This window comes from Phaseolus vulgaris, chromosome 1 (genome assembly GCF_051622355.1).
Source record: "Phaseolus vulgaris cultivar YP4 chromosome 1, ASM5162235v1, whole genome shotgun sequence".
Lineage (NCBI taxonomy): Eukaryota > Viridiplantae > Streptophyta > Magnoliopsida > Fabales > Fabaceae > Phaseolus > Phaseolus vulgaris.
The window spans coordinates 49,439,630-49,465,927 of NC_143498.1; the positions used below are offsets into that span (position 1 = coordinate 49,439,630).

General features: G+C 29.5%; 3 protein-coding genes across 8 annotated transcripts; all 3 read left to right on the forward strand.

Moving 5' to 3' along the window:
* The first annotated feature begins 2,018 nt into the window (after positions 1-2,018).
* LOC137814645 (Glutaredoxin family protein) lies at positions 2,019-3,581 on the forward strand. The gene has a single exon (XM_068617484.2). It carries the CDS (start codon positions 2,230-2,232, stop codon positions 3,019-3,021), a length of 792 nt encoding a protein of 263 aa, XP_068473585.1. The 5' UTR covers positions 2,019-2,229; the 3' UTR covers positions 3,022-3,581.
* Positions 3,582-9,499: 5,918 nt separating this feature from the next.
* On the forward strand, positions 9,500-17,073 carry LOC137814646 (ubiquitin carboxyl-terminal hydrolase 8). 2 transcript variants are annotated; one of them, XM_068617485.2, is made up of 13 exons: positions 9,500-9,869; positions 10,011-10,199; positions 11,204-11,345; positions 11,445-11,504; positions 11,589-11,684; positions 11,956-12,288; positions 12,408-12,548; positions 12,786-12,956; positions 13,309-13,566; positions 13,695-13,846; positions 14,960-15,502; positions 15,700-15,973; positions 16,611-17,073. In XM_068617485.2, the coding sequence occupies exons 1-13, from the start codon at positions 9,595-9,597 to the stop codon at positions 16,716-16,718; spliced, it is 2,742 nt and encodes a 913-aa protein (XP_068473586.2). In that variant the 5' UTR covers positions 9,500-9,594; the 3' UTR covers positions 16,719-17,073. The 2 variants fall into 2 exon arrangements, with proteins under 2 accessions (XP_068473586.2, XP_090161149.1); XM_090305023.1 differs by having other exon boundaries at positions 9,567-9,869; positions 12,772-12,956.
* Positions 17,074-18,487: 1,414 nt separating this feature from the next.
* Positions 18,488-21,772, forward strand: LOC137814647 (dihydroneopterin aldolase 2). Of its 5 annotated transcripts, none has more exons than XM_068617488.1 (4): positions 18,550-18,706; positions 19,224-19,333; positions 21,121-21,322; positions 21,465-21,772. In XM_068617488.1, exons 3-4 carry the CDS (start codon positions 21,126-21,128, stop codon positions 21,664-21,666), a joined length of 399 nt encoding a protein of 132 aa, XP_068473589.1. In that variant the 5' UTR covers positions 18,550-18,706; positions 19,224-19,333; positions 21,121-21,125; the 3' UTR covers positions 21,667-21,772. The 5 variants fall into 5 exon arrangements, with proteins under 5 accessions (XP_068473587.1, XP_068473589.1, XP_068473588.1 ...); XM_068617487.1 differs by having other exon boundaries at positions 18,555-18,712; XM_068617490.2 differs by lacking the exon at positions 19,224-19,333 and adding an exon at positions 20,914-20,955 and having other exon boundaries at positions 18,573-18,706.
* The last annotated feature ends 4,526 nt before the right edge of the window (positions 21,773-26,298 follow it).

Here is a 26,298-nt window from a genome sequence, read left to right on the forward strand (position 1 = left end):
GATAAGAAACCTATCTTGCCAATAGTATTTTTAATACTATTATTTATTTTTATAAAAACCCTATCTTGCCCTGTTTCGATCGGTGACTTTGTGTTTGCTCATACACAAGTTTTACTAACTTTGTGATAATAATGCAAGGAGTAGTACTATAATCAATACAAAATTGACACTATTATTGTGTTGAAACAGAGCTTACTGCCATCAGAAAACTGCATTAATTATTTTGTTGGTATCGCAGTTTTGTTTCCTAATCCGGCAAGGCAGCAACAACCATATAAGCATGTTTTTTTCATATGTCAAATCTTAGTTGACGAATTCCTAGCTCATATCATTATCTTTTTCTGCATACATCTTAAAATGCCAAAAGACTTTATAATACTCAGTTCCTTCTATTGTACCAACTTCACCAGTACACAAATCATCTCTCTCTCTCTCTCTAGTACTTGTAGAGAATAAACTGTACAAACTAAGTTGGTACTTCTTTAATTATTGGTATGTGTTAATCATTATAAGGTTTAGGTACGGTGCGATATAAGTTGTGTCCATACGAACTGATATGTGATACCATGAATGCATATGCTTTGTTTCATCAGTTTAGTAGAAACTTGTACTGCGTATAATAAATACAGCCACAAGCAATCACTAGCCTTTGCAGGAGGGATACTGGGAGCATGAAAAAGTTGGCAAACGCGTACCCTGAACTCTGCTTTCAAATTTTCAGGTGATTCAATGATCTGACCTGAGAATGTAGGTGAGTTGCATTCATGTGCTTGATTATGAAATGTATCCAAAATGGTATACTTGTGTCTACACATCGTACAAGGGCTTAAGGGTGTGTATGTGATGCATATGGTTAGCCACGGACGTGTTTCAACATTGAACATGTTTGGTGGACAAATTATTGATTCACTTTTTTGAAATAGACATTTAATGGTTGCAGTGTCTAGTGCTTTTCTTAATTTTTGCTTGCTACAATTAATCTTTTTAGGTCTTTCCAGTGTGCCGCTTTATGTGCGTGATAACGGCATTTGATTGCGGATGGGGAAGGACTAAAATATGGTTTGGTCAGGTCATGTAAACTTCGTTTGATGGGGAGATGAAACTAACAGAGATTGACTTGGGTGTAATAAAATAGAGAAATGATGATTAAAGTTGAGAAGGGTGAAAGGTACTGCAAAGAAATTGTAAACTTAATCTCACTAAAATCATGAAAACATCTTTAAACTTGTCTACGTGAAATTTCACAATAGACATTGAGGTTAAGGCAAAACCTCAGTCATGATCGATCAGGGACCACCGATACTAGATATTGGTCATATCAATCACATTAGTCTCTCGAAAAGGTCTGTAGTCATCAATCTGTCGTTTACAATGTTACTAACTAACATGTCGGTCACTAAATTTCAATCGACAAATTTGAGAACTTACTTTATAGTCAATCTTTTTCGACTATTTGTGTCTTTTTCTCCCTGCAGTTCGCAACAAGTTACTAAAAGAACAAAATAGATGGAGTGAGTGACTACAAGATTATCTGTGAGAGTATATGTAATGAGAGTTGGTTCTATATAAGAAATTGATGTACAAGTTTTTATATAAACAGCAGTTCTTAAGAATTGTGATATTGTGGAATCTTTCAAAAGTGAGATGACAAATTTGAGGAGGGTGGTATTGCAGCATTGCATACAACTTTATTTTATCCCAAAGGTTACAGTTTGAGGACAACGCGGCTTTTACCCGAAATATGTCGAATCATGATCATCGGCACACTTTGTCTCCTTCGCATTGGGCAAATGAATAGGTGTGGTCCAAGGGCACCACCAGTGAAATTGGTATGAAACCAACTAAATCATGTGCCACATTGAGATTGCATAAGGCTGGCATAGTTTCCCAATCAAATAGGCAAATGATTTTGGGGAATATTAGCCACTTTATGGTTTTCAATTAACAAATATCCCTCATATTCCACACCATGATTGAGGCACCAAATGGTAGGTAAAGGGTCAGTCCCACTCTAATCTGATAAAAGATGAGGAGTGGGTATGGCCTTGCCCCCACACCATCCACTGATCATTCAAAACCAAACCCAACATCGCACTGCTTTAGAATCTCCACTTTATATAATACTCTCTTCAAACCATAAGAGAAAACTTATCGTCAACCCCACTGTATTGCCTCAGTCATTCTCACCCTCTTCTTTTCTTCAATCTTTCAGTCTCCAACACCAATCACATGCCATCCAATTTTCTGGAGCTACAAGACACAACAGGAATAATGGTGAGAGGAAGGTTTGTGACAAAACTGAAACTCGTCCCAACCATAACCAACTTCAAGAAACAAGACCTAGTTCTACAAAAAAGGTTTCCAACCCCATATCATGACTACAAAGAAAACAACCTATCTGAGCTAGTGCTTGAGTTTGAGGAGGAAGAAGCCACCGTGGGGTCCAAAGAAATCACACAACTTTCGGAACAAAAGTTATCAGTGGCTGCTACTAACAACATGGCATCATGCAACAATCAATACCCATCTCTCCGTGATTTCAAAGAGTTATGTCCACCAGGGGGGAACCACTCAATCATTCTCTACACAACAAGCTTGAGAGGGATAAGGAAAACGTTTCATGACTGTAACACGATCCGTTTCTTGTTGAGGAGCTTCAGAATAATGTACCATGAGAGGGATGTATCTCTGCACTTGGAGTTCAGAGAGGAGTTGTGGAAAATCTTGGGAGGGAAAGTGATTCCTCCAAAGCTTTTCATCAGGGGAAGGTACATTGGAGGAGCTGATGAAGTGGTTGGGTTGCATGAGACGGGGTGGCTTGGGAAGTTTCTAGAAGGAGCACCAACTCACTGTAGTAATGCTCCTTGCACTGGCTGCGCCAACATGGGATTCGCTATTTGTTCCAACTGTTGTGGAAGTTGCAAAGTGTTCACTGGCAACAGGGACAGCAACGATGAATGCTTCGTTAGATGTCCTGATTGCAACGAGAATGGCCTTGTCAAATGCCTGGTTTGCTGCTAGAGATTTATCCAAACTTGGTGCGTTTGTTTTCATTTTTCAGTTGATATCTTTTAATTACAAGCATCATTTTTATTTTCACTCTATATTTTGTTTTCAAAAATTTGTTAAGGAAAAAGGTGTCAACAAATCTAGCTCAGTTGTTCTCACCGATTTCTTTATAAATTTGTGAAAATGAGAAGTAGAAGTAAAAATAAAGAGATGTTTTAATAATTATTGGCATCAATTAAAAATGAAAAGAAAAAACAAACCAAGGTAACCAAATAAGTTTTATATCATTCTTCTTGTACTATATTATTGATATTTTTTTTGCTCTTTAGTCTTAGTACTATATTCAGTTTATGTCATTTTTCTTTAGCCTTGTCCATCTGGTTCCTTAGAAATGGACATTGTATGAAACTCGTACTATCAGATGTAGAAACTGTGTAGTGTGACAAGTAAAGATGTCACTCGGTTATTAGTAGGTTGTACAGTGAGTTTGAATGGAAAAATTGAGTATCATGTTTTCAGAAAAAAAAATAATAATTTGAAGTCGGCAAAAGTTGAAACTAAATTTCTTAAAAGTAATAACTTATTAATTTTATAAGTGATTAGTATGTAGTGAGAATTTTTTTCTCATTTTTATAATATTATATTATTTGTAAATCTCTAATTAGAAATTAACTTATTAATTTTTATTCTTTTATGAATTGGGAAGGTTTCGTCCTTGTCAATATTCTTGGTCTCAGTAATTTTCATTCTTAGTCTCAGTAATTTTCAGTCTTTAACTAGAGTGTGTGAAGTCCTTGCAAAAGATTTTCTAATCTCAATTGTCAACTTATTTACAGAGACGTGTTATATTTTACTGATGGGTCCAAATTGACAAATATACTACAATTCATTTTTAATTTGTGAAAATCTAAATTTTAGGTTGTTGAGATATTTTAGGTTGAGATATCTCAACGACCTAAATCCATACTTCTAATTTGTTGAGATATTTTCCACCTTAAGAGGTGCGTTTGTTTCCTACGAAGAAAGAGAAAGATTTACTGTGCAAAGAAAACTATAGAAATCCACCTAATAAAACACACACACAAAAAACACGTAAATTGAATTAATTAATTTTAATTTACTTTTTTACCCTTTTATTTTAAACTTAAATTATTATTATTATTTAAAATAGAATTATAATTTAAATATAATCAAAATTATAAAAAATTATTATTATAAAAAAAATAATTAATCATATTATATATAATAAATTATAAATATAAATAATAATAAAAATAATATATTTTTTAATAATTTAAAAAAAATATTAATTAAAAAAAGTAAAGATAAAAATAAAATTTTATTTAATATATCTTTTTTATCAAATATTAATAATTATAAATATTTTAATTAAAAATAATTATAATTTATAAATAAATATATCAAATTAATTTTTTAACCAATTTTAAATATAAGGATAAATATGAAAACTTAATTTTTTATCAATTAAAAAATATATAATTTCAATCACACCCATCACATCATTCACAAATTTTTATAAATTTTCTCCACATTTTTCACTTTATTTACCTTAATCTAAACACTCTATCTTTCTTTACACTTTTTCTTCAAATCATCTTCAATTCACTCTTTCATTTCCACTCTCTAATTCAAACAAAGTAATAGAGATTCCTCAAGCATCATAAAACTCTTGGCCATATGTATTAAAAAAGTAGATGGATAAAAATTTAGTGATTTTGGAATATGTCACTACGAGGATTTAGGCTATGTACTACAGAATCCAAAATGAAGAAGAGAAGAAAAGAAAGATATGAAATTAGGTCATATGATATGGAGATAAAAGATGAATGCTATAGAGTCCATGAGATCCATCAAGTTCAGGTCCACGGCCACATGGAAGTCTAAGATCCACTAGACTTAAGAGGATTCATGACCACTTGGAATGATAAGGTCAATTACTAGAATTTTAATATTCAACTCTACTTTAAGTATGTCTCCCTTAATCACAAAGACATAAATTATCTACTTCTAAGTACGAGAGAACTAAATTATATAAATTATTTAGAAATAAATGGAATAAATAAAATATTTTTATTATTATTTTGAGAGTGAAATTTGTTATCATAAAGGAAAGTTTAATGTTTATAGTGATCTTTAGCATATATTTGGAAGTAATGGTGAAAGTGACAAAGAGAACAAATGAAAATATAAACAGAATAGAAAATGTGAAGGATAGAGAAAGAACATAAATAAATAAAAAGATTATAGTTTATTTGATTGACGTAATAAAAACAACATTATTTTTATCTTGATATATTTAAAAAATTAAAATTAAAATTAAAAGCAATTTAATATAAAAATTATTTTTAAAAGTATAAATTATATTTAAAATAAATTTTAAATGGAAATAAAAATATTTGTAAAATTTAACAAATAAAAATTTATATTTAAAATAATAATATGTTGAAATGAATTACTTTAGACATTATTAAAAATTAAATTATTTTATTTTATTTATTGTTTTAATTATTTATTGAAAAAAATAAACATTAATAAAATACTAAATCTTGTATACATAATTTTCTCTTCAAATCTTCTTAATTTTGTATAAAAACTTTAAATTAGGGATGGCAAAGCGAGGTGGCCGTGCGGGCCAACCCGCGACCCACTAGTAAAAAACGCGAGGCGGACTAACCTTTTCAATCTGCTAACCCACATTAGTGCGCAACCCGCGCGGGCCAGCAGCGGGGCGGGGTAAGCTGACCCGCTAACCTGCAAGAAAAAAAAATTGGCACTTAGCAGCAGCAAGGCAACATAATTAGTTTTTACAAAATTTCAAAGAAAGAAACACAACACAATCGCGTCAATAATGTTTATGTTTAATGTTTTGGAATTATGTATTTTTAATGTTTTGGAAGTGGAAGAATAGTGATATTTAATATTTATCTTAATGTTTAATGTTTTGATGGTTGACTATGTTTGGAAAGAAAGAAAAATAATTTAGGTTTGATAGTAACAAAAAAATTTAATTTTAAATTTTTTAAGAACAAAATGTAAAAAATATAAATATTTAATTTAAAAAAAAAAACACGGACTGGTCCGCAAATCCACAGTCAACTCTTATACGGGATGGATTGAAAATTTTAACCCACAATAACTTACAGAATGGGCCAACCCAACTCGCATTTTTGCGGCGCAAGTACGGGTGGAATGCCTACTTTGTCACCCTACTTTAAATTGAATATTTTTGTTTTGTGTGTTTATTCTATCTCACTTTATGTGTTTTTTTTAACTTTTTTATTAGCAGTACATCGCATTTGAAAAAAAAAAAACGCAACAGCTTATCAAATATAATTATCGGAGTTTATGTTTTTTTTTTCTTTTCTAATTGCAATTCTAAGTGTCTCAATTTGACATTCTCAATTCTACAATTTTAGACAATGATACTAATTCTACAAATTTTATATTTCTTTACCAAATAATTTTTTTATCATAAACTAGGTTCTACAAAACTTTTTTCAATATTTTAGACTGTAAAATTGTATATCAAGATGTGAACTTTCATATAGTTTTGTATTCATTCAATTTTAAGTTTTTTGACATCAAGTTACATCAATGTTTTAGTTAGAATAAAATTTATAAAATCTTAGAAGAAATATAATGGTCAAAAAATATAAAAATATATATAAAATATATTAAGTTAAAGGTAGTTTATGCTATTAAAGATAAAATTTTAAACCTTAAATATAATTAGGATGGATATAATAAATTAATTTTAATCACGTTAAATTTAAATGCGTATTTTTATATACCATTATATAAAGAATGTATATCATTTGGTAACTTTCTTTCATATCATATTTTTTAATTGAATAATTTTATTTTTGAATAAATAAAAAATAATTTACTTATTTATTTAATAAAATAAATAATTAAATAGTTTTTATTTATTTTAAATAATAACTATAATTATTTATATATGCAGAATTTAAATGATATCTTTTAATTAATTATTCATAAAATAATAAAATTATATATATTTTTATCACATGTTTTCGATAGTTATTATAAGGAGAAAGAGGTGTTTGAGTATGTGTCTTTTCAACCAGATATTTCCACAAATTTCACGCTCAATTTAATGTATCATGCAGGACTGTTCTTCTATGCACGTGTCCTTATCAAACATCCAAACTTTACGTCAGTAATGCACTTCGTCTTTTTTAGGAGTTTTTTCATCAAAATAAAATTTTCCAAGGGAAAAATATGAAGAAAAAAGAATTAACTCCTTTAAATTAAAATTAATTTATATAAATTAAAATAAAATTATACCCAAACTCATCTTAATTTAGAAAAAAAAAATATTTTTTCCTTAAAAGTCCTTTTACAAAATTTACTCCAAATTTCACTTTCTCGTTTAAAAGAAAAAAAATAGATAAAACATAATGAAACAACTAATGCAGCTCTTTGGCTCATATTATCAAATTTTGCCTCAAATAAACTATGAATTATTTATCTTTTGGAACTTAAGAACGCAAAGTCAAATTAACTTATGTAATTACCACAACTTTGATTTTTCTTTTTTTATCTTTAATTATCAGTTTTAGTTTTTGGTCAACGTCTTAGTCTCAAACAAGTATTACGATTATACTCTTGTGCTTAAAATAATAGTGATTAAGTTCTCAAATGGCCGTTATCATTTTTCTTAAAACATACATCTATTTATACCACAAACAATTAATCTAGTTCTAAGTATGTCTAATATATCTTTAATCATGACTTATCCCATATTTTATCAAAAAAAATGATACCGAAAGTTGATCTGAGTAAGACATGTAGATAAATAAGTTTGACTTGCTTGTATAATTATGAGTTTGTGAACATGCGACTTACATAAATTTTTAAAAATAAAATATATCCAAAAAATATTTTTAATTTTGAATCTCAAATTTAAGTATTTAATAAAAAGTAGGATATACCCAAAATATAATAATTATAAGATAAAATTAAAGATTATTAAATTACTATTGAGTACAACAAGTAAATAAGAAAGCATATTAGAAAAAAAATATATTAAATGAACAATGAAATAAAATATAGATTTATATTTATAAATATATAATATTGATAAAATAATGAAAAAAATAGTTAATCACATTTAACATACAAATAATACTATTTTTCAAGAGGCTGAAGGGAAATGATTCCCCCCAAACTTTTCTTGTAAGTTTTTTAAAGTAAATATATGTAAATTAAATTATATTTTACTACTGGAAATTTTATTTCAAATTTTTGACTTTTTCAAAATTAAATATTGTGAAAAAGGATTATAAGCTAAATTCCTAAAAATAGATTATTTAAGAGAAATAACCTCATTTTAGATTTTAGATGACAAAGTATTAATATTCTTCTAATATGGATGTTAAGATAAATGTAGATAAAAGTTGGTATTAGAAATAAGAAACATGAACTTTAGAGATATTGTTCTTAACACACATATGAAAATGAATTCATAAATTTTCATGCTTTGATACTGAAGGAATTCATATTCATAGTTTAGCCTAGTTTTAGAAATTTTAGTTATGAATATCAACACCTTTTAATGACAAAGTCTACCAATGAGAGACTCAAAAATAGGATTGCATGCATATACAATCACTAATAAAAAAACTATGACGTTAAAAGAAGAAAAATAATAAGTTTTTAAAATAGATAAATTTTATCATACACATTTTAACTAATTAGAATTGGAGTCAAAATAAGTCGTCCTAATTTTTTTTTTTAATGAAGTGTTGGATAATGAATTATTGCTTATTTAGATTTTTATTTTATTTTATTTCCCTTGTATAAAAAAAGTCAATAAAAGGTACTATTAACTTAACTTAAGTGCGGTTACATATAAAAGGAAATATAAAATATTACTTAGTTTCTCTTTTCTCAGTTTCTCCTCTTTCATTTTTTTTATTTACTGTAAAATTATCCGACCATTAAATGACTATTATATACTAAAATAAATAATATATTAATAAAAATATATTTTATACAATATTTATTTATAGTGTTAATACTTGATTATTTATTTATAAATCATATTAACTTGAAACAATATTACTTGTTTATCAGATTTATAATATATCATTATCGCGTATCTCTTTATTTTTTTTATTATTGTAATCAATTTATTTGTTTAGTCGATTTTTACATCAATTATGTGGTTCATTCAGTTTTAAGTACACAAATAATTAATAAATATTATTCTTTATATCAATTTAATCTTTAAATATGTTAACAGAAAACTGCACTACTTTTGAAATTTCAAATTAAAATAGTTGAGATGTAAATGCAATATTTTTATTTTATTTAAAAGTGTAACAACCGTTTTGAGCTTGAGTTGAATATAGTGTGTTTCACTCTTCTTTTATCTTCCCGTAAAAAATCTTAACAGATTAATGGATTTATCAATTAATATTAAGATTAATTTTATTTTTGTTTGGGAGGGCGAAAAATTAGAATTGTGTGATTGTTGTTTTAAAACGTGATAATGGTGAGTTCGAGGGACCGCAAAGGAGTTAAAGGGAGCGCAATTCTATGACCCGTTTTTCCGAGAGGCTCCGTTTGCGCTGGTTGTTTCCGAAACCGACCCGTTTTCTCGCTCTTGTTTCTCTCTCCACTCTCCATCATCTCTGCAAGTCTCTCGTTCGCTTCCTACTCTACCAAACCCTACCTTTCCTCGCTATGGACAACTTCTTCTCCGACTACCTTTCCGACGACTTCGATTCCTCCCCTTACCGTTCCCACCGCCGCTTCCTCCACGACCACGACCACGATTTCGCCCACGAGAGGGTCTACCTCCTCCCCTACAGGTACCACCCGCACTCAATAATTCCTTTCATTTTTTGTTTCATGGACCAAAAATGTCTTTCGGATTCTCTCAATTGCTTGCATTGGAATGTATTTTGTTCTTTCCTGTGGGAATTTGATTTTGTTGTTTTGGCGGAGTGAAGGTGGTTGGTGGAAGCGGAAGGTGAAGCTGATCGGAGAGAGGGTGTGCTTTATACGGTGAGTTGTAATTCCGATTCCGACTCCGAGATTTTGCTTCATCTGAGGAAGGAGGAGGAGCGTCACAAGATTGGGGTTTCTAGTCGTCAGTATGCGTTGGTTCCCGAGGGAGTTTGGTTGCGAACACTCAAACGGTGAGTTACCGTAATGGTGCGGTTTTTACTTGGAGGTGCTGTTTTTATTAAGATTAAGCGATGTTTTGATGTGTTTATAGGGATTGTGTTTTTTGTGTGTGTGTTTTAGGCATGGTGTCTATTTTTGTACTATTTGCTTATTCATTCGTTTTTTGGATTGGAAGTTGGCTAATGGAATAGTCTAGATAATTGTCTGTTTGTGGTATTATTGAGGAAGTCCATCGGGGTGTTGGTGTGACTGTGCCACCATTCTCATATTATTGCAATTTCAGCTCTAAGATGCAGTCTCCATCCATAAGGCCAAAATGTGTATTCCCAGGCTGTACCCACTATATTAAGGTTTCATTAGAGACCTTAGTTGAAATAACATCAGGCCTGTCTGATATTAAGTCAAGTCTAGGAGCTGCAAAGACATAATAGTTCACAATCACATCCTTCACCTGCTCTTGCTTCTGAAGCTGGTAAGCAAATACTAAGAGCCTGAAAAATTCAAGTGGTGGATAATTATTTAAAGATCAGACGGTGATGCTTATAAATGTTCTTCTAATACAACCTGTTGTGGGTGCAGTTAATGAGTTGTGGAGCAATAAGGTACCCTGTTTGTTAGGAGTATCCCGCTTCGTGTGCTTGTCTTTCTTTAGTGCCAGAGTGACAATAAATGCACCAGCCATCTGGTTGTATTAAGAATGGGAAGCTACGTCCTTTTATGCCATTTATTCTGGCCCCTTCCCTCTCATTGTGTCTGTGTTGCCACAATTCACTTTTCTGGATCATTCTATGCGTAATTATAGAAATTCAACATTGATATGTATTTTGTTGCTGCTTTTCCGCTGGCAAAATGATTTTACAGCAGTGAACAATATTATAAGTCTTCTACTGAATAATGTTCTTCCGCCAGATTATTTCCATTTCAAGCTAGAAAACATTTCTAGATGGTTCTTACAAGAACATATGACATAAAGATGCATAAAATTGGTTCATCGTTTATCTCACTCTTTTTGTAGGTATAATGATTTTAATAATGCAGCGAAAGATGTTGGAAGCCTCTCCAATGCAGAGGATTGTTTGCCTGAATTGTTCCCCTTGCAAATTAAGATATTTGTTTCATGGGAAACCAGTTCACTGGTGGCAAAAATAAGCCAAAAGGTTTAATTAATGACTTTCCTTCTGTTTGAATTGTATTTTCTATTTTATTTAAAGTAGATTTTTACAATCAGTAATTGATAATAGGTGGCATGATTTCAGGAAAATGTGGCTGACTTCTATGAGAAAGCATGTGACATTTTCAATTCTGCATATATCCCCGTGAGTTAGTCATCTATTGATTTTATTGTTTTATAGTTTTTTATATGATATATGGTATTATATAACTCTATTTTATTGATGCAGGTGCATATTTGGGACTTTTCAGGGCAGACGACACAGTTTTTTGTGAATGACAAATCAAGATTGCCAAATGATTCTTCTGGTCAATCTGTAAAAGAGGTAGTTGGTGGTCCATCTTTTTTCTTCCGTGTATTCTTTTGATAGAAGTTTGTTAAAGAAATTTCAATTTTGCTGTGGTCTAGCAAGGAAATAAATGTTTGATAACCAATTGGGGAATATTGAAATCAATCTTTATGTACTTGATAAATTCAAATTTTATTCACATTTGTTTTTAATCTATATATTCTATTGTTTAGTTATGAAGTTTGAAAGTACCAGTTACGGATATTCTGTCTGTTTATAGCATTTCAGCTGCTTCATGTCTATTCAGGTTGCTTTGGAGTTACAAGTACATGGACTTCCAGATTCTATGGGGGGCAATGGGATGATTTTCGATAAGTCTCAGATAGAATGTTCACGCAGTGGTTCTGTTTCAATGAATGGAAGCACTGACAATGTGCCCCCCTGCATAACAGCCAACTGTTTTCGAGGTAGTAGTTGTAGAGCAATTCGATCTTTGGGCTTGACAGGATTACAAAATCTTGGAAATACATGTTTTATGAATAGTGCTATTCAATGTCTGGCTCACACCCCAAAGCTCGTTGATTTTTTCCTTGGAGATTATCATAAAGAGATTAATTATGAAAATCCGTTGGGAATGAATGTAAGCTGTTTATGTTCTGTTTTTAAGTCGTAGTCTCATTTGTAAACAGAATTTTCTTGCAATATTTTAGTTAATTTACGTTGTTTATTTTTCTCTTTCTTTCTGTGAGATTGTTTCAGGGAGAACTAGCCCTAGCTTTTGGAGACTTGCTTAGAAAGCTGTGGGTTCCTAGAGCTATGCCCATTGCACCAAGAACGTTCAAGATGAAACTGGCTAATTTTGCTCCTCAGTTTAGTGGTTATAGCCAGCATGACTCTCAAGTATACCTTCATCTTTTTCTTCTTATAATAGTAGTAGTAGTAATAATATTATTGTATATTATTTTTGTTTATTTATTACTATAATAGTAGTAGTAGTAATATTATATTTTTTATTAATGAAAAAATGTGTTAAAACAGTTGTAGTTTCCATGGGCATCTCCTAGCATTGATGAATTGTCTTTTGTTTTGACATGAGAGGAAATAATTTTATAGAACATTGAAGTTTCCTGCATGCAGGAACTTCTTGCTTTTTTGTTGGATGGATTGCATGAAGACCTTAATCGAGTGAAACGCAAGCCATATCATGAAGTCAAGGATGCAGACGGTCGTCCAGATGAAGAAGTGGCAGAAGAGTATTGGCGAAATCACCTTGCTCGCAATGACTCCATAGTAGTTGATTTGTGCCAAGTGAGAATCTCTTCTATAAATTTTTAACGTAATTTTGGTTTCGGTATCCCCTGTGTTTCTTTTACCAGAGACGCATCAGAAATTTGATGCAATCAATCAAATAGATATCTCAGAGATATTTTAATTTGTTGCAAATCAGATAATGAGATTATTATTGAAAAGGGGATTTTCATTATAGAAGTTATTGTTATGGTGAACTGGCTACTAGTTGGCACAGAACTCAATGACTGGTTGACAATCACATTAAGTATGAGATTTATAACTAATTTGTCTTTAGTTTTATACTGAAATAAAAGCAATACAGTTCATAGGAAGCTATAACAAATCTATACTTTGTTCCCCTATCTTGTAGGGTCAGTTTCGGTCAACACTAGTTTGCCCTATTTGCAAGAAGGTTTCTATCACATTTGACCCTTTTATGTATCTATCTCTGCCTTTACCTTCTACAACGATACGGACCATGACTTTGACGGTCATAAGCACCGACGGGATTACATTGCCTTCTACAATTACAGTAACAGTACCTAACTGTGGAACAGTGAATGATCTTATTGGGGCTTTAAGTACTTCTTGTTCTCTGAGAGAAGATGAAACCCTCTTGGTGGCTGAGGTATGTTGCAAAATTTAGAAATTAAATAAAAACGATGTTTGAGATGTCTTAATTATAATTTATTAGGCTTTGCAAACATTTTTGTTTGTATTCTTGTTAAAATTATGACTTTATGGAGTTTTATACAGATATACAGGAATAAAATTATTCGAACATTCGAGAATCTTTCTGATTCATTAGGTGATATTAGAGATCAAGATAAAGTTGTTGCATACCGAATGCAGAAGGATACTGAAGCAACTCCCTTGGCTGTTTTTGTCCATGAACGTTCGGTGGAAAAGTAAGTTTCTTTATGCTTCCATTCCAATCCTTTACAGAGAAGTAATTTGTTTCATCCCTGCAATGTCCTTCTGTGTATGTCATGAATAACTATCATGTACCCTAGGACCAGAAGTACATACTGTTCCCACTATGGCCATCATGATATGATAGAATATTTTTGCCTCACGGCATGACCTCAATTATTGGGAGCACATACTCCTAAAGCAGTGACATATCCAGAAATGTTTAGAAGTTGGGGGTAATATATATAGATATATAATGGATCACAAAATAATAAATGTTTTATTATATAATGAAAATTTTAATATATAACCTATATTATAAATAAAGTTATATAAAATAAATGTATTTAAATATAAAATTTCTATTTTAATGAAAAATCAACAATTTAAATATTGGGAAACACTATTATTTGTTATTGATAACTTATTTTGAAGAAAACAATTGAAGTTTAATTTAATGGTGGAGATAAAAGAATGTCGATAAATGATGATAGATAATTAAAAATTATATATACATATGTAAAGATAATTGAAAAAAACTGATAGAATTTTGTGTGTTAATTACAAAGATATACAATATATAAAAATAAAAAATATTATGAATTTTTATTTCAAAAAATAAAAAGCTAAAACTGTAAATAGTTCGTTAGGATACAACTAATTTTTACATTTTAAATTAATAATTATATGCATATCTATTATATTTATAGAACCTAAAATGTTAGTGGGGACCCCTTCAAGCATTTAATAATTTCACATTTCTCACCACTCCAAGATTTTGATTAGAAAATCTTTAGACTTTGTCGTCATAAATTTTTGCAAATACCCAAACAACCTACCGAGTTGTCTAAGAATGCTAATGGTTGGTTTATAAGAGTCGGGCTGATATGCCCTGAGTGTAGAGCATACACATTTTTCGGGTCTTCTACAATAGCTTTTGTTTCTGAAATGCTTACGTTAGCAAATTTTGGTGTTAAATGTCATGCGTATTTGTTAGGTGAGTCTGGTTTTTGAAATTATTCTGTCCGTCGTTTCTCAATTTGCTTACATTAATACCTTTGTGTTTTTATTTGGTGCACTAAATTTATTTTATCATGTATCTATTACAGTTCTGGGAAGGAAAGGTTTGACAGCAGGTTCTTTGGTATTCCCCTTGTTACAAGGTTGTCCAATATTTCTTGTGGATATGATATTCAAAGGGAGTTTCTGAAGTTAATCCATCCATTTTTGATGCGCACTAAAGATGTATCGGATGATTATGAAAATAATGATGGTATTAGTGAAAGACCAATTGAAGATGATGAATTGGGGGATACTACTTCCGCAATAGGAAATGATGCTGACTCAATCATTGGAACAGATGATGGCATACATTTGTCGACTGACTTTGAATTCTACTTACATGGAATGGAGAATGTCAAGATAATATTGGACGAACCGTTGACAGTCACAACATTTTCCAGAAAGGGGCCTGAGGTAGTTGTCTTGTGGTCGGATAAGATGCTTAAAATGTATAATACATCTTTGCTTGACTCACTGCCCGAGGTTTTCAAGTCCCAGCTATTCGCCAAGAGAATACAAGAATCAGTTTCTATCTACAAGTGCCTTGAAGCCTTCTTGAAAGAGGAACCTCTTGGACCAGAAGACATGTGGTTAGTTGATATATAGTATATCGTTTCTGTTATTTTATCTTTGGAGATTTCTTCTTTTATGTTTGAGAACATAACATCTTCCATACTACTGGCATCACGTTTTTATATGTTCATCAAAATCAATGTCCTGTATTCTGAAGGCAAGGTGTATATTACAGTCGTTCTGATGTTTAATCTTGCAATTTGGTGTACACAAGGTACTGTCCTACCTGCAAAAAACCTCAGCAGGCAACTAAAAAACTAGATCTTTGGAGATTGCCGGAGATTCTTGTTGTTCATTTGAAGAGGTTCTCATACAGCCGATACTTAAAGAACAAGCTGGAAACATTTGTTGATTTCCCAATTAATAATCTGGACTTATCAACATATGTAGCATATGGGAATAGTCAATCTACCAACCGCTATGTGTTGTATGCTATTAGTTGTCATTATGGAGGGTTAGGAGGAGGCCACTATACAGCATTTGTCCGAGTAAGTACCTTACAATTTGTAATGTCTCTAGCTCCGTTGAAACATTAGAGTGAATTCTTCTTTTTTACAATATTAGGGTGTAACTATGTATCCATAGAAGAACTAAGCTTGGTTGGTTTGAGAAGACTTTTGTTTGTTTTTATGTACTAATTATTCCCTAAATTTCCTGTTTGCACCATTTCTAGTTCAAATATTTATAATCATCAAACAAAGTGTCTGTAACATAATGTAACAAAAACATTTTTCAAATCAAACAGGTCCCATGTATTCCCTTAATGGACAATGACAAACAATTTTATGATAGGTTTGGCCAGTGAGTGGTAGAAAAGCTTTGGCAGATTTCCTGAGACGGTGAAATATTTTTTTTAGTTTAGCTTTTTAGAAGTTCGCTCCACCAGAGTGTGTTAGAGCACATAAGCTGTTCATATAGCTTTATAATATTCATGTAGTAAATAAATCTTTGTCTATAGTTACACATGCAGTACAATTAGTTTTTATCTGACATTGTTAATCACATTGATTTATTTTAGTTGATACAATGAGTTTTTTTGTGTTTTTTCGCCATTGTTTTTCAAAGGTTATTTTATTCTACACATTATATAAATAGGCTTATCCTAGTGTTTTTATTTTCTTGCAGTATGGCTATGATAAATGGTATGATTTTGATGACAGCAGAGTCGAATCTGTTAACGAGGAGATGATAAAGACTCCTGCTGCTTATGTTCTTTTCTACAGGAAAGTTTAGATGAAAACTTTGGAGGCAATTGTGTAATTTAGTTACAGCAACATGGAATGCTGGAGGCTTTTCAGACCTATACATGTGGTTGTCTGATTTCCTCTAAATTGCTGCTTAAGCGGCATCGGTTGGATTTTACTGATAGAAGTGAAGAGAAATGCAAAGAATTTAATATTGTACAGCTTTTAGAAGCTACAGGTAAAACAGGGTAGCACTTAAATTTTTAAACCCTGAGGTTAGATTAATTACACAAGTTCGCATGTACATATGCATCCTAAAAATGTTTAACCGATTTTTTTTAGCAGATGTAGTTTAAATTAAACCATGATTATAAATGGAAAATTACTTTTTTTTCCCTTGTTTATTTTTCTGATATGTCGTCAACTATAAGCTTTTTAATTTTATGTAACAATCAATATATCATGATGATAAAAATGTTTTAGAAATATTTATGATTTTATCTTAGAAAATGAATTTAGATTTACGTCTCATTTTATTTTGTGACATTGTCTAATTAGGTAAGATTTATATCTATTTATATATTATCATTATTTTATTATATAGAGTAAAAATAGATACTTATCACTGGTTTGATAGCAGGTTAATATTAGCACTATATATGAAACAAACTCTATTAAAATATATTATAATCCCATTTTAAAATGAATTTATACTTATTTAACTTTATAAAAGTATATTATAAGATGAAATTTGTATCAATTTTATATAGATAGATAGGTCACTACTGGTATTTTTTTAATGCTTTCCCAATGAAGTTTGTCGTGGAAATGACTTATTTACGTTTGTAAAATATATGTAGCTTCTGCTTCGGTTAAATAAAATATTCAACCTCCACCTATTCCTAACCTTAATTCAATATGTATTCGAATGATGAAGTTTAGGCCATATTTATGATGATTTTCATAAATTTCTTTTAAAAGAAAAAATTTAAATTAACTTTTTATAAATTTCTTTTACATAGTTTATTTAATTTTGTATTTCTAACTTGTAAAAACTTATTTTATTTTAGCTTTCAAAAAAATTAATTCTATTTTTTATTATTTCTCTTCAGTATAATTATAAAAAAGTTGAAATATACTTGTAGTTGTAGGTAAGGTTCCGACTTAACTTAAAGCAAATTTTATCGTTTAAAAAATTAAGAGAATGAGAGTGGTAAACAGGATTCATACCCATCATTTAAGACTAATTAGGAAATTGAGAATCTGATTACCAATAAATGATTGTTGGAAAATATCCATCTTACATAAATATAGAGAAAATTTATAAATAAATCAATCCGAAATAAATATATAATCTAAAACAAAATTATTGAATAATATAATAAACCTAATACAAGTAATTATGGTTAAATAATAATTACATAAAAAATAAACTATAATATGAAAACAAATTATAGGTTTTAAAAATAAATAAATAAAGATGTGATGGTATCCTTATTAACAATATATATAATAGTGATTAACTATAACTTTTCAAATTATAAATCATATAGTTAAACATGACTATCACTTAAATTATTTACTTTTAAAAAGTTATAACATTATTAATCAAAATAATCTAATTTTGGGAGTGGAATATACAAAATCTATTTCTGTACATGAATAGAAATATTTGGATAGACAATAATGATAATTTAGAAGCACAATGATTCTTTAACATGCAACAAATTTATAGAAGTAGTTAACACTTACTATTTCACTATTTTTTTTATATCATAAAAAATCATTTATTTAACAATCACATTATTGGTAAAAATAAGTTCTGAATCTAGTTGTTTGGGTGAGAAAAATATGAGTATGGTTGGGAGTGAGAGAGCACTAATCTGTTAGCATAAAAGGAAAAGTTTATCCAAACGAGGAAGAACCATTTTCACTGCGCAGCTGCTGAAACTTTTTCTGGCAACACACCTCCAAATTGTGACCGTACTCTCAGAGGTCGACGAAATCTCGTGCACCAAACCATTCTCTAGAAGCGAGGTCCAGGTTCTTTTTTCTCTCTCAATCCCTTTCGTGTTCTATTCACAAAAGCATATAACGTACATGAATTTTTTGTTCATCTATAGTAGGAAATATCAATTTCCCATCTGTTACGGCTTTTTTGAACCTGAAATGGAGCATGTGGGTACATGGAAATGACCTCATAGGTGTTAAAAACTTAATAAAAAATTTCATCTAACTATCCAACTAAAGCGAGAAATGCATTAATGCGTATCTTGATGTATGTTTTAGAAAGTGCTTCTCTGGTTGAATTTGTCTCTCATATGTTATTCTCTGCTGTTTGTATTTTCAGTTTGTTGGGTGGTGAATGGAATTTGAGTTTACATGGGAGAATTGTTTTGAAAATTTAAGTTGAAATGTTCTGTTTTCATTTTGTTATTGTATTTTATGCTAATGTTGCTGGTGTTTCATTATCCTTTGCCTTTATTTGAGTAGTTTAGGAGTGTGAATGCAGGGCTGACATTTTGGTGCTTAATTCTTTGTGTGTGCTGGATAGGTTATATGTTAAGAAGTGTTCTGGATTTGACATGCACTTGGGTGGAGTTTTCGGATTAAAGATTTGAAGGACTGTTGGGGGAAATAATGAAAATGCTTGATGAATCAAATGTACGAAGTGAATGAATAATGTTTTACTGAACTCGATCTAATTGTCTGGAGTAGACATGCCCTCATTCGTTCTTTACATGTTTAACTGTATGCCCGATTTTCCAAAAATAAATATATGTTTGATTCCAAATTTTTGACACATTTATTGTTTTATTAATCAGATAACTGTCACTTGTCTATTATGGTTATTGACTACTCTATTTATAGAGCAAATAAAAAAAAAGCAAAGTTACATCTAATATAACAAACAGATTCAGTTACAACTAATAGAGCAAACATATTATATTACAACTAATAGAGCAAACAGATCATATTATATTACAACTAATACAGCAAACAGATGTAGTTATAACTAGGCAAACAAATACAGTTATAACTGAAAAATTCATGAGATTAGATTTATGATCTAATAAGGCTCCCACAGACTGAAACATGAATATTTGTCATGTTAAGCTTGGATAAGTTTTCATGAAATACCGAGAATGCAAGGTTTGGTCAGTGCTATTGATCAAATGAGCCGAGTGTTTGACAGTATATGACCAGAAAGAAAGAGGCAATTGAGACTGAAAAATCAGTGCACAAGTACCATTCAAAATATGTTGATATTTGCATTCAACAACATTGTTCTGTTGTGGTGCTTCCACACCCTATGAACAATCCATTTTCTATTAAAGAAATCAATCATAAGAAACTCAGGATCATTATCACTTCTTAATACTTTTAAATGAGTACTGAACTAATTTTCAATCATGTTGATGAAATTTTGTAAATGTTGATGAAATTTTATCATACTAGTTGAAAGAATTTCTGAGAGGTAAGTCTTTTGAAAGAGATTAAATAAATATACTCAGATGCCTATCTATTGCAATTTATTAGGATCTGCATTTATTTTCACTTATTGGTAGCATGTTGAGCCTCTCTTGGTAGAACAAGTGGGTCCAAAATTTGCTTTATTGTTTGTTGTTTTGTGAATGGTACTAACTGAAATTACATACTACATAGAACTGTAGTTTATTATAAATGTTTTTTTATATCATAATGGAGAAAAGAAAATTGGGAAGTGATTGATGTTCTGCATAGAACTTATATCAGTAATGGATGTTGTCATACTATGCAATAATTTTGGAAGTTCTCGGTTATTAAGAGATGCTCTTTTCTAGATATCGGATTTTTTTATACTTTTCATGGATATAACCAAGATGCCTTTAGCCCTTTATTCTACTCACCATAATCATGTTATCTGTATAGATTTTGATTTTAGTTATTACAATTAAAACTATATGCTTTTGGTATGTTTTGGTTTGGCTGGAAGAAAGTTGATCTGATTGAATCTCTAGAAGGTTTTTTTTGGAGTTTATTGTTTCTGTTTTGGGTTAAGTCTTACAAAATTCAGATAAAAGACCTTTTCAGGTACTGAACCTGGGATTCCCCTAATAGCACAGAGGTGCTAAACGATGATAACTTGTGTTTTTATTATATACTTGTGTAGTTAACAATCTACATTCTATCTACATTCTGGACTCGAATGTACATGTTGTACACGTGCATGATACTGAGCAAGTCAAGGTTCCATGTTTCAGATATGACTATCAGCTAAAGCATTTTCTGTTGAGCGATTCAATGTACATGTTTTATACTTTAATTTTGTTCTTGTTTGATTTACTACTGCTTTGGTTTACTACTGCCTTGGCATTACATGGTTCACTATTTGTTAACAAAGAACACTTTATATTTTTATTTTTTTTAAATCAAATACGCCTTTATATTTCTATTTGGCGATTATTTAGCAAAAATGGAATCTGATGCGCTGACATGGGGAGACAAACTCGTGCTGAGGGGATTATCATTCTATGGTTTTCATGGAGCAAAGCCAGAAGAAAGGAGTCTGGGCCAGAAGTTCGTTGTAGATATAGATGCTTGGATGGATCTCACACCTGCTGGAAAAACTGATCACTTATCAGATACTGTTAGTTACACCGCAATATATGAGTGAGCGACCAACAAATTTAGAACGTCTTTGTTCTGCTTTCATCATTTGATTGCATAAACTTCTAGTGCCATTCTTCATATTGGTGAATGTGCTAATTTAGTAGCTGTAATCTTATTCACATTTCAATAATTGGTGATGCAGTATAGCCAAGGAAGTTCTTGAAGGGTCACCTCAGAACCTTCTGGAATCAGTGGCCCAAAAAATTGCAATTACTACACTGACAAATCATAAAGAAATTTTTGCTGTTCGAGTGAAGGTTGGAAAGCCTCATGTGGCAGTTCGAGGTCCAGTTGATTACTTAGGCGTCGAGATTCATAGACGGAGAAGCGATTTTTCAAGCTAAACTTTCATATTTGTTTTGGTTCCACTGTCATGTTTACTGCTGCAGAGTTTTTATATTTTCATGTTCCATTTGATGCAAAAGTAATGTAACTATTTCCCTTGTATCACGCCATTAGTCTTTTCTCTGTTATCCATCATTCTTGCTGATAAAATTAGAAGTTAAAAAGTTAGACATACGAAATAAACTATATAAATAATTTGGTCCCTCCAAAACAGAAAGAAATTGCAGTAAGAGTTATTGAGTTGCCTAAGTATTGTTTTTCTCATCTTCCAAAATTTAGACATCCAATGTAACATCGTCATCATTCAAACATGTTTGGTATGGCCGGCAGAAATGCTCATAATAGTATCTCTGTTTTTCTTCTTGTTTAGTGCTGTGCCCTGGTTGTATCCCTGCCTCCACCAAGGTTTGGAGCAAATTAGGCTGAAGCAGTTATTGGTGACCAGATCCTTGTTTGGTCCACCCATGTGAAATGCTCCTTTATCTGCATTATTATTGGTTATTGTGCAGGGAAGAGAGTTGGGTATAGCTGTGTATAGTTTCTTTTAACCACACGAAGTGGCCAAGAATCTAGAGTAGAGCCCTTCATCCCCTTTATATATTTGACTTGCAATATATTCACTTTTCTCAAAGACATATCTTATAGTTCTATCTGACATCCGACCCAAAGAAATTTATTATCAAAGATTGGTAGTAAAATAGATTATGAATAGTCAATCTACAAATTATTCAACAAGGACCACCACCCCTACGTAAATAAAATCCTGCAGTTCAGAGTCTTCTGAGTCACAGTCTCTGGCTTGTCTCCCAATCACCTCAGAAACCTGAGCAACAACTTTATCATGGAAAACCATACTAATCCTTGAAACAGAATGGTCCCTATAGAAATCCTCGATATATTTTTCCTCATCTATGCAATACCCTTCTGAAGATGCCTTGAAAATCTGGGCATTCTATAGTTCATCCTTTTTCACAATATAGATTACTCACAGTACCAATAAAGTTAAGATTCTCAAAGTCTTAACTTTCGAATATTACAAACAATCCCTATATTATCTCAATACCTTCTCAAGATCATTTAAATTCCTACACTATAATTTTCAAGATTATTCTGATGTCTGACACAATATCATTTATAGCTAGACCAGCACTCGTGATTTTTATGGTTCAAGAGGGAAATTTTATTAAGAATTTCGGAAATGGTTCCTTGTATGGTTTTATGACTTTGGACCAATACCTGACATATTTCTTATTTACGCCTCAAAAAAGGTCTACGTATTAATTTCGTAGTTGTTTTGTATTGTAGTCCTTTCTTTTTTTTACTGGACAGTTAATAATAGCTAGATTTCGTATTAGATTTTGAGAAGATAAATTCATAATCTATTTTAAATATTTAAGTGTTTTGAACTTATTACCAACCTTGTTTATTCTGTTCCCAACTGTGATGAATTCATGGCATAAAATCTACACAGCTCTGAAAAATGACTGGCCTTATTCATTCTTCGTTAAATACTATTAAAATAATTTGTTGAAATGTTTTATTATTCACAAGTTAAAGTTTCTTACAAAAATTATACACATTAACACTAGATAGTTCCAAACAATGCAAGGCACGTCATTAAATTTTAATTTATGATATGTGGGTCCATGTAGTTGAGGCATCTGTCCAATCGCTTTATTTGTTTGTTTATGCTGCCAACATTAAATGTCATCCAATCATACTTTATAAATATATATATATATATAAGTATATAAAATAAATTATTTTGTTAAGGAAATTAATAAGGGAGAAAAAAGAAAGAAAAATACATTTTAAAAGTATTTTATATGAAAATAATATGTTATTTTTATTTACTATTATAAGAAAAAAAAACTATAAAAGAAATCAAGAGTCTTATGTTTGTTCAAACATAACAAAAATATATATTTAAAAAAAAAAAAAGATTATGTCTTTCCTGCATGAATTTTTTTTCTCATTCATATATTTTCATTTAACAATTTTCTTCATTTTTATCATACCAAACTATTTATTTTTATTATTTTCTTTTCGATTCTTCACCAATATACATAATTTTTTTATAATACTCAGTTTTTCATGTTCAGTTGACATGATTTTAAAAAAAAAAGTATCTTATGTTTATCTTCATTTATAAAACCTCATTTTTTTTCTTAAAAAATGTCTCTATTTTTTTATTTTCCTTAAATATTTAGTTTTCAAAATTCTTGAATAATTAATTTACATGTATAAGATTGTATACATGCATGTGAGATTTTAGCCGTAAATTTTTTTTTAGTCTAGATTTGTAGTGATATAATTTATTTATAAATTAATATTCTTTAAGTAAAGATTTTCTAAACTTTGTTTATTTTTACCTTTATTTAAGGGCTACGTAAACATAGGTAAAAGGAGCTTATAAATTTTTATTATTGTTGAGTTGTAACTATGTTAACGTAATTATACACTAAGATTTATTTATTATTAACATTTTATTTATAAGTTCTATGAGTACACATAAAATTTTTTACCGTTACATTAACGAAGTTATTATTAACATAATTATATATCAAGACTTAAAAATGGAAAGTTATTAGAATTTAGAGGATTTTTATTCATCAAATTATGTGTTTAAAGTAATTGGAATTGGTAGAAAAGGTTTTTTTTTATAAATTGTGGAAAAAAATTTAGTTGTGCCATAACTTTATTTCTTATATATTTTCACTGGAACGAGTTATTATTCAAAGAAAAAATGGGAGAAAGATAATATTGTTTTTGGTTATTTTCTCATTCAAGCCACAATTTATTACTCAAACAATAACATTTTAAGAGAGAAAGTCTCCATCAAATAAAAACAAAATAGAAAATTATTATTATTTTTTTTATAATTTTTATCATTTGAAAATAATATATTAACCACAAAATATCTCACATATTTTTTAACAAGTGGAGATAAATAAGTGAGATAACATGTATAGTTGCATTCATCAAATTAACAAGATGACATATATGGTTACATTAATCTAATTAATAGACAAATTATACGACAATGAGTCAATTAAAAAATATAAACTTTATAAATATAATTTATAGTAAAAATATTTAAATTTATAAAAAAATTAAAACTGAATTAAATCTTTCTAAAAAATATTTTTAATTAAACAAATAGCCTCAATATTCATATTATATAATAGCCCATCTACCTCATGTATAATCTACAATAATTTATAACTATATTTTGCATGTTATATATTAATTTTATTTTATACTCTTTTCGACACTTTACAAATTACTTAAATTCTGTAACAATATAAATTATAAACCACTGATTATGCATTATATAATCATGATCGTTATTTTTTATAAAGTATAAAAACATGTATTACTTTTTTTACTAGTATTATATTTTAACATTATTTTAAGTATAATTATTTACTTCATATCATAACACATAGTCCATAACTTTCTTATTATCGTCTTATTCAGTTTTTATTTTTTAATATTTCAAAATAAAATTAAAATTTATTTATCTATAATATTTAATAACTTTTTTAATGATAACAATAACAACTATTCTTATTTTTTTTAATGTTTTCCCTAATTTATCTAAAGGCGTACCTATCTAAAAGCAATAATTGGAAGTGGGTGGGTGGTGAGTGCCCTGCAGCAATTTATAGTACCAGTACTTAGTACTGCCTCTCGGTGTAAAAAGTAACTTTTACAAAAAAACTATGAATAACATATTATAAAATATTATATTTATTAATTGTTAAAAATATTAATAAAATGAAATGAAAAATTAAATATATTTCTATTCAGTTAGAGTAAATGATAAATAAATTTATTTATATTATAACTACATTTAAAAAAATATATAATTATATTATTTAGAGCATACCGAATAAAAACTAAAATTATGCATTTAAAATTAATGGCATAAAAATACGTTTGATTATTTATTGTATAATTATCTATTAAAATCAATTAATATTTTAAAGAATTAAATTTATATTATTAAAAAGCTAATTAAAATATAAATAAGTATTATAGACGTTAATAATTTTAATATATTAAATTATTATAACCAGCGACGATGTCATATATAGGTACATCCACATGTATTTAATTATTTATAATATAATTATATCTGATTTATTTATATATATTAAAATAAAACAAGTTTTTTCATAATTTTTTTTTGCGAAGTTTTACTTTTTTAAGGAAATTTTTCATATTAAAATAATTATTAAATACATATTAGTGAATAGGAAAGAAAGAGTCTACAAAACAAATATTAATATTTAACTTATTCCTATTACTCTTAGAGTAAGTAAATATTTACTCTTATTGAAAAACAAAAACTAAGTTAATAAATATTTTTTGAAATATTTGTGTAAAGTATTATAACATCTCGTTTAAATTCTCATAATATTAACACGTGAGTATTATTTGACTTTCTTATTAGTATGATGACATAATATTAAAAAAAATTACATTTAAGAAAAAGACCCAGAGTCTTAAATGAAATTATACGTCATAATATTTTTTTAAATTCATAATTCTATCAATAATAAAATAAAATAAAAAAAGATAAAACTCTTATATTAAAGTAAAAATGATAAAAAGGTTCTTAAAAA

Excerpts from the sequence above, each read along its gene's own strand:
- LOC137814647 (XM_068617486.1), top strand. The coding sequence starts at position 21,126 with ATGGAATCTGATGCGCTGACATGGGGAGACAAACTCGTGCTGAGGGGA. Across the intron at positions 21,323-21,464 it reads AGTTACACCGCAATATATGA|TATAGCCAAGGAAGTTCTTG; the intron begins GTGAGCGACCAA and ends TTGGTGATGCAG.
- LOC137814645 (XM_068617484.2), top strand. The coding sequence starts at position 2,230 with ATGCCATCCAATTTTCTGGAGCTACAAGACACAACAGGAATAATGGTG.
- LOC137814646 (XM_068617485.2), top strand. The coding sequence starts at position 9,595 with ATGACCCGTTTTTCCGAGAGGCTCCGTTTGCGCTGGTTGTTTCCGAAA. Across the intron at positions 12,289-12,407 it reads AAAATCCGTTGGGAATGAAT|GGAGAACTAGCCCTAGCTTT; the intron begins GTAAGCTGTTTA and ends AGATTGTTTCAG. Across the intron at positions 13,567-13,694 it reads AAACCCTCTTGGTGGCTGAG|ATATACAGGAATAAAATTAT; the intron begins GTATGTTGCAAA and ends AGTTTTATACAG.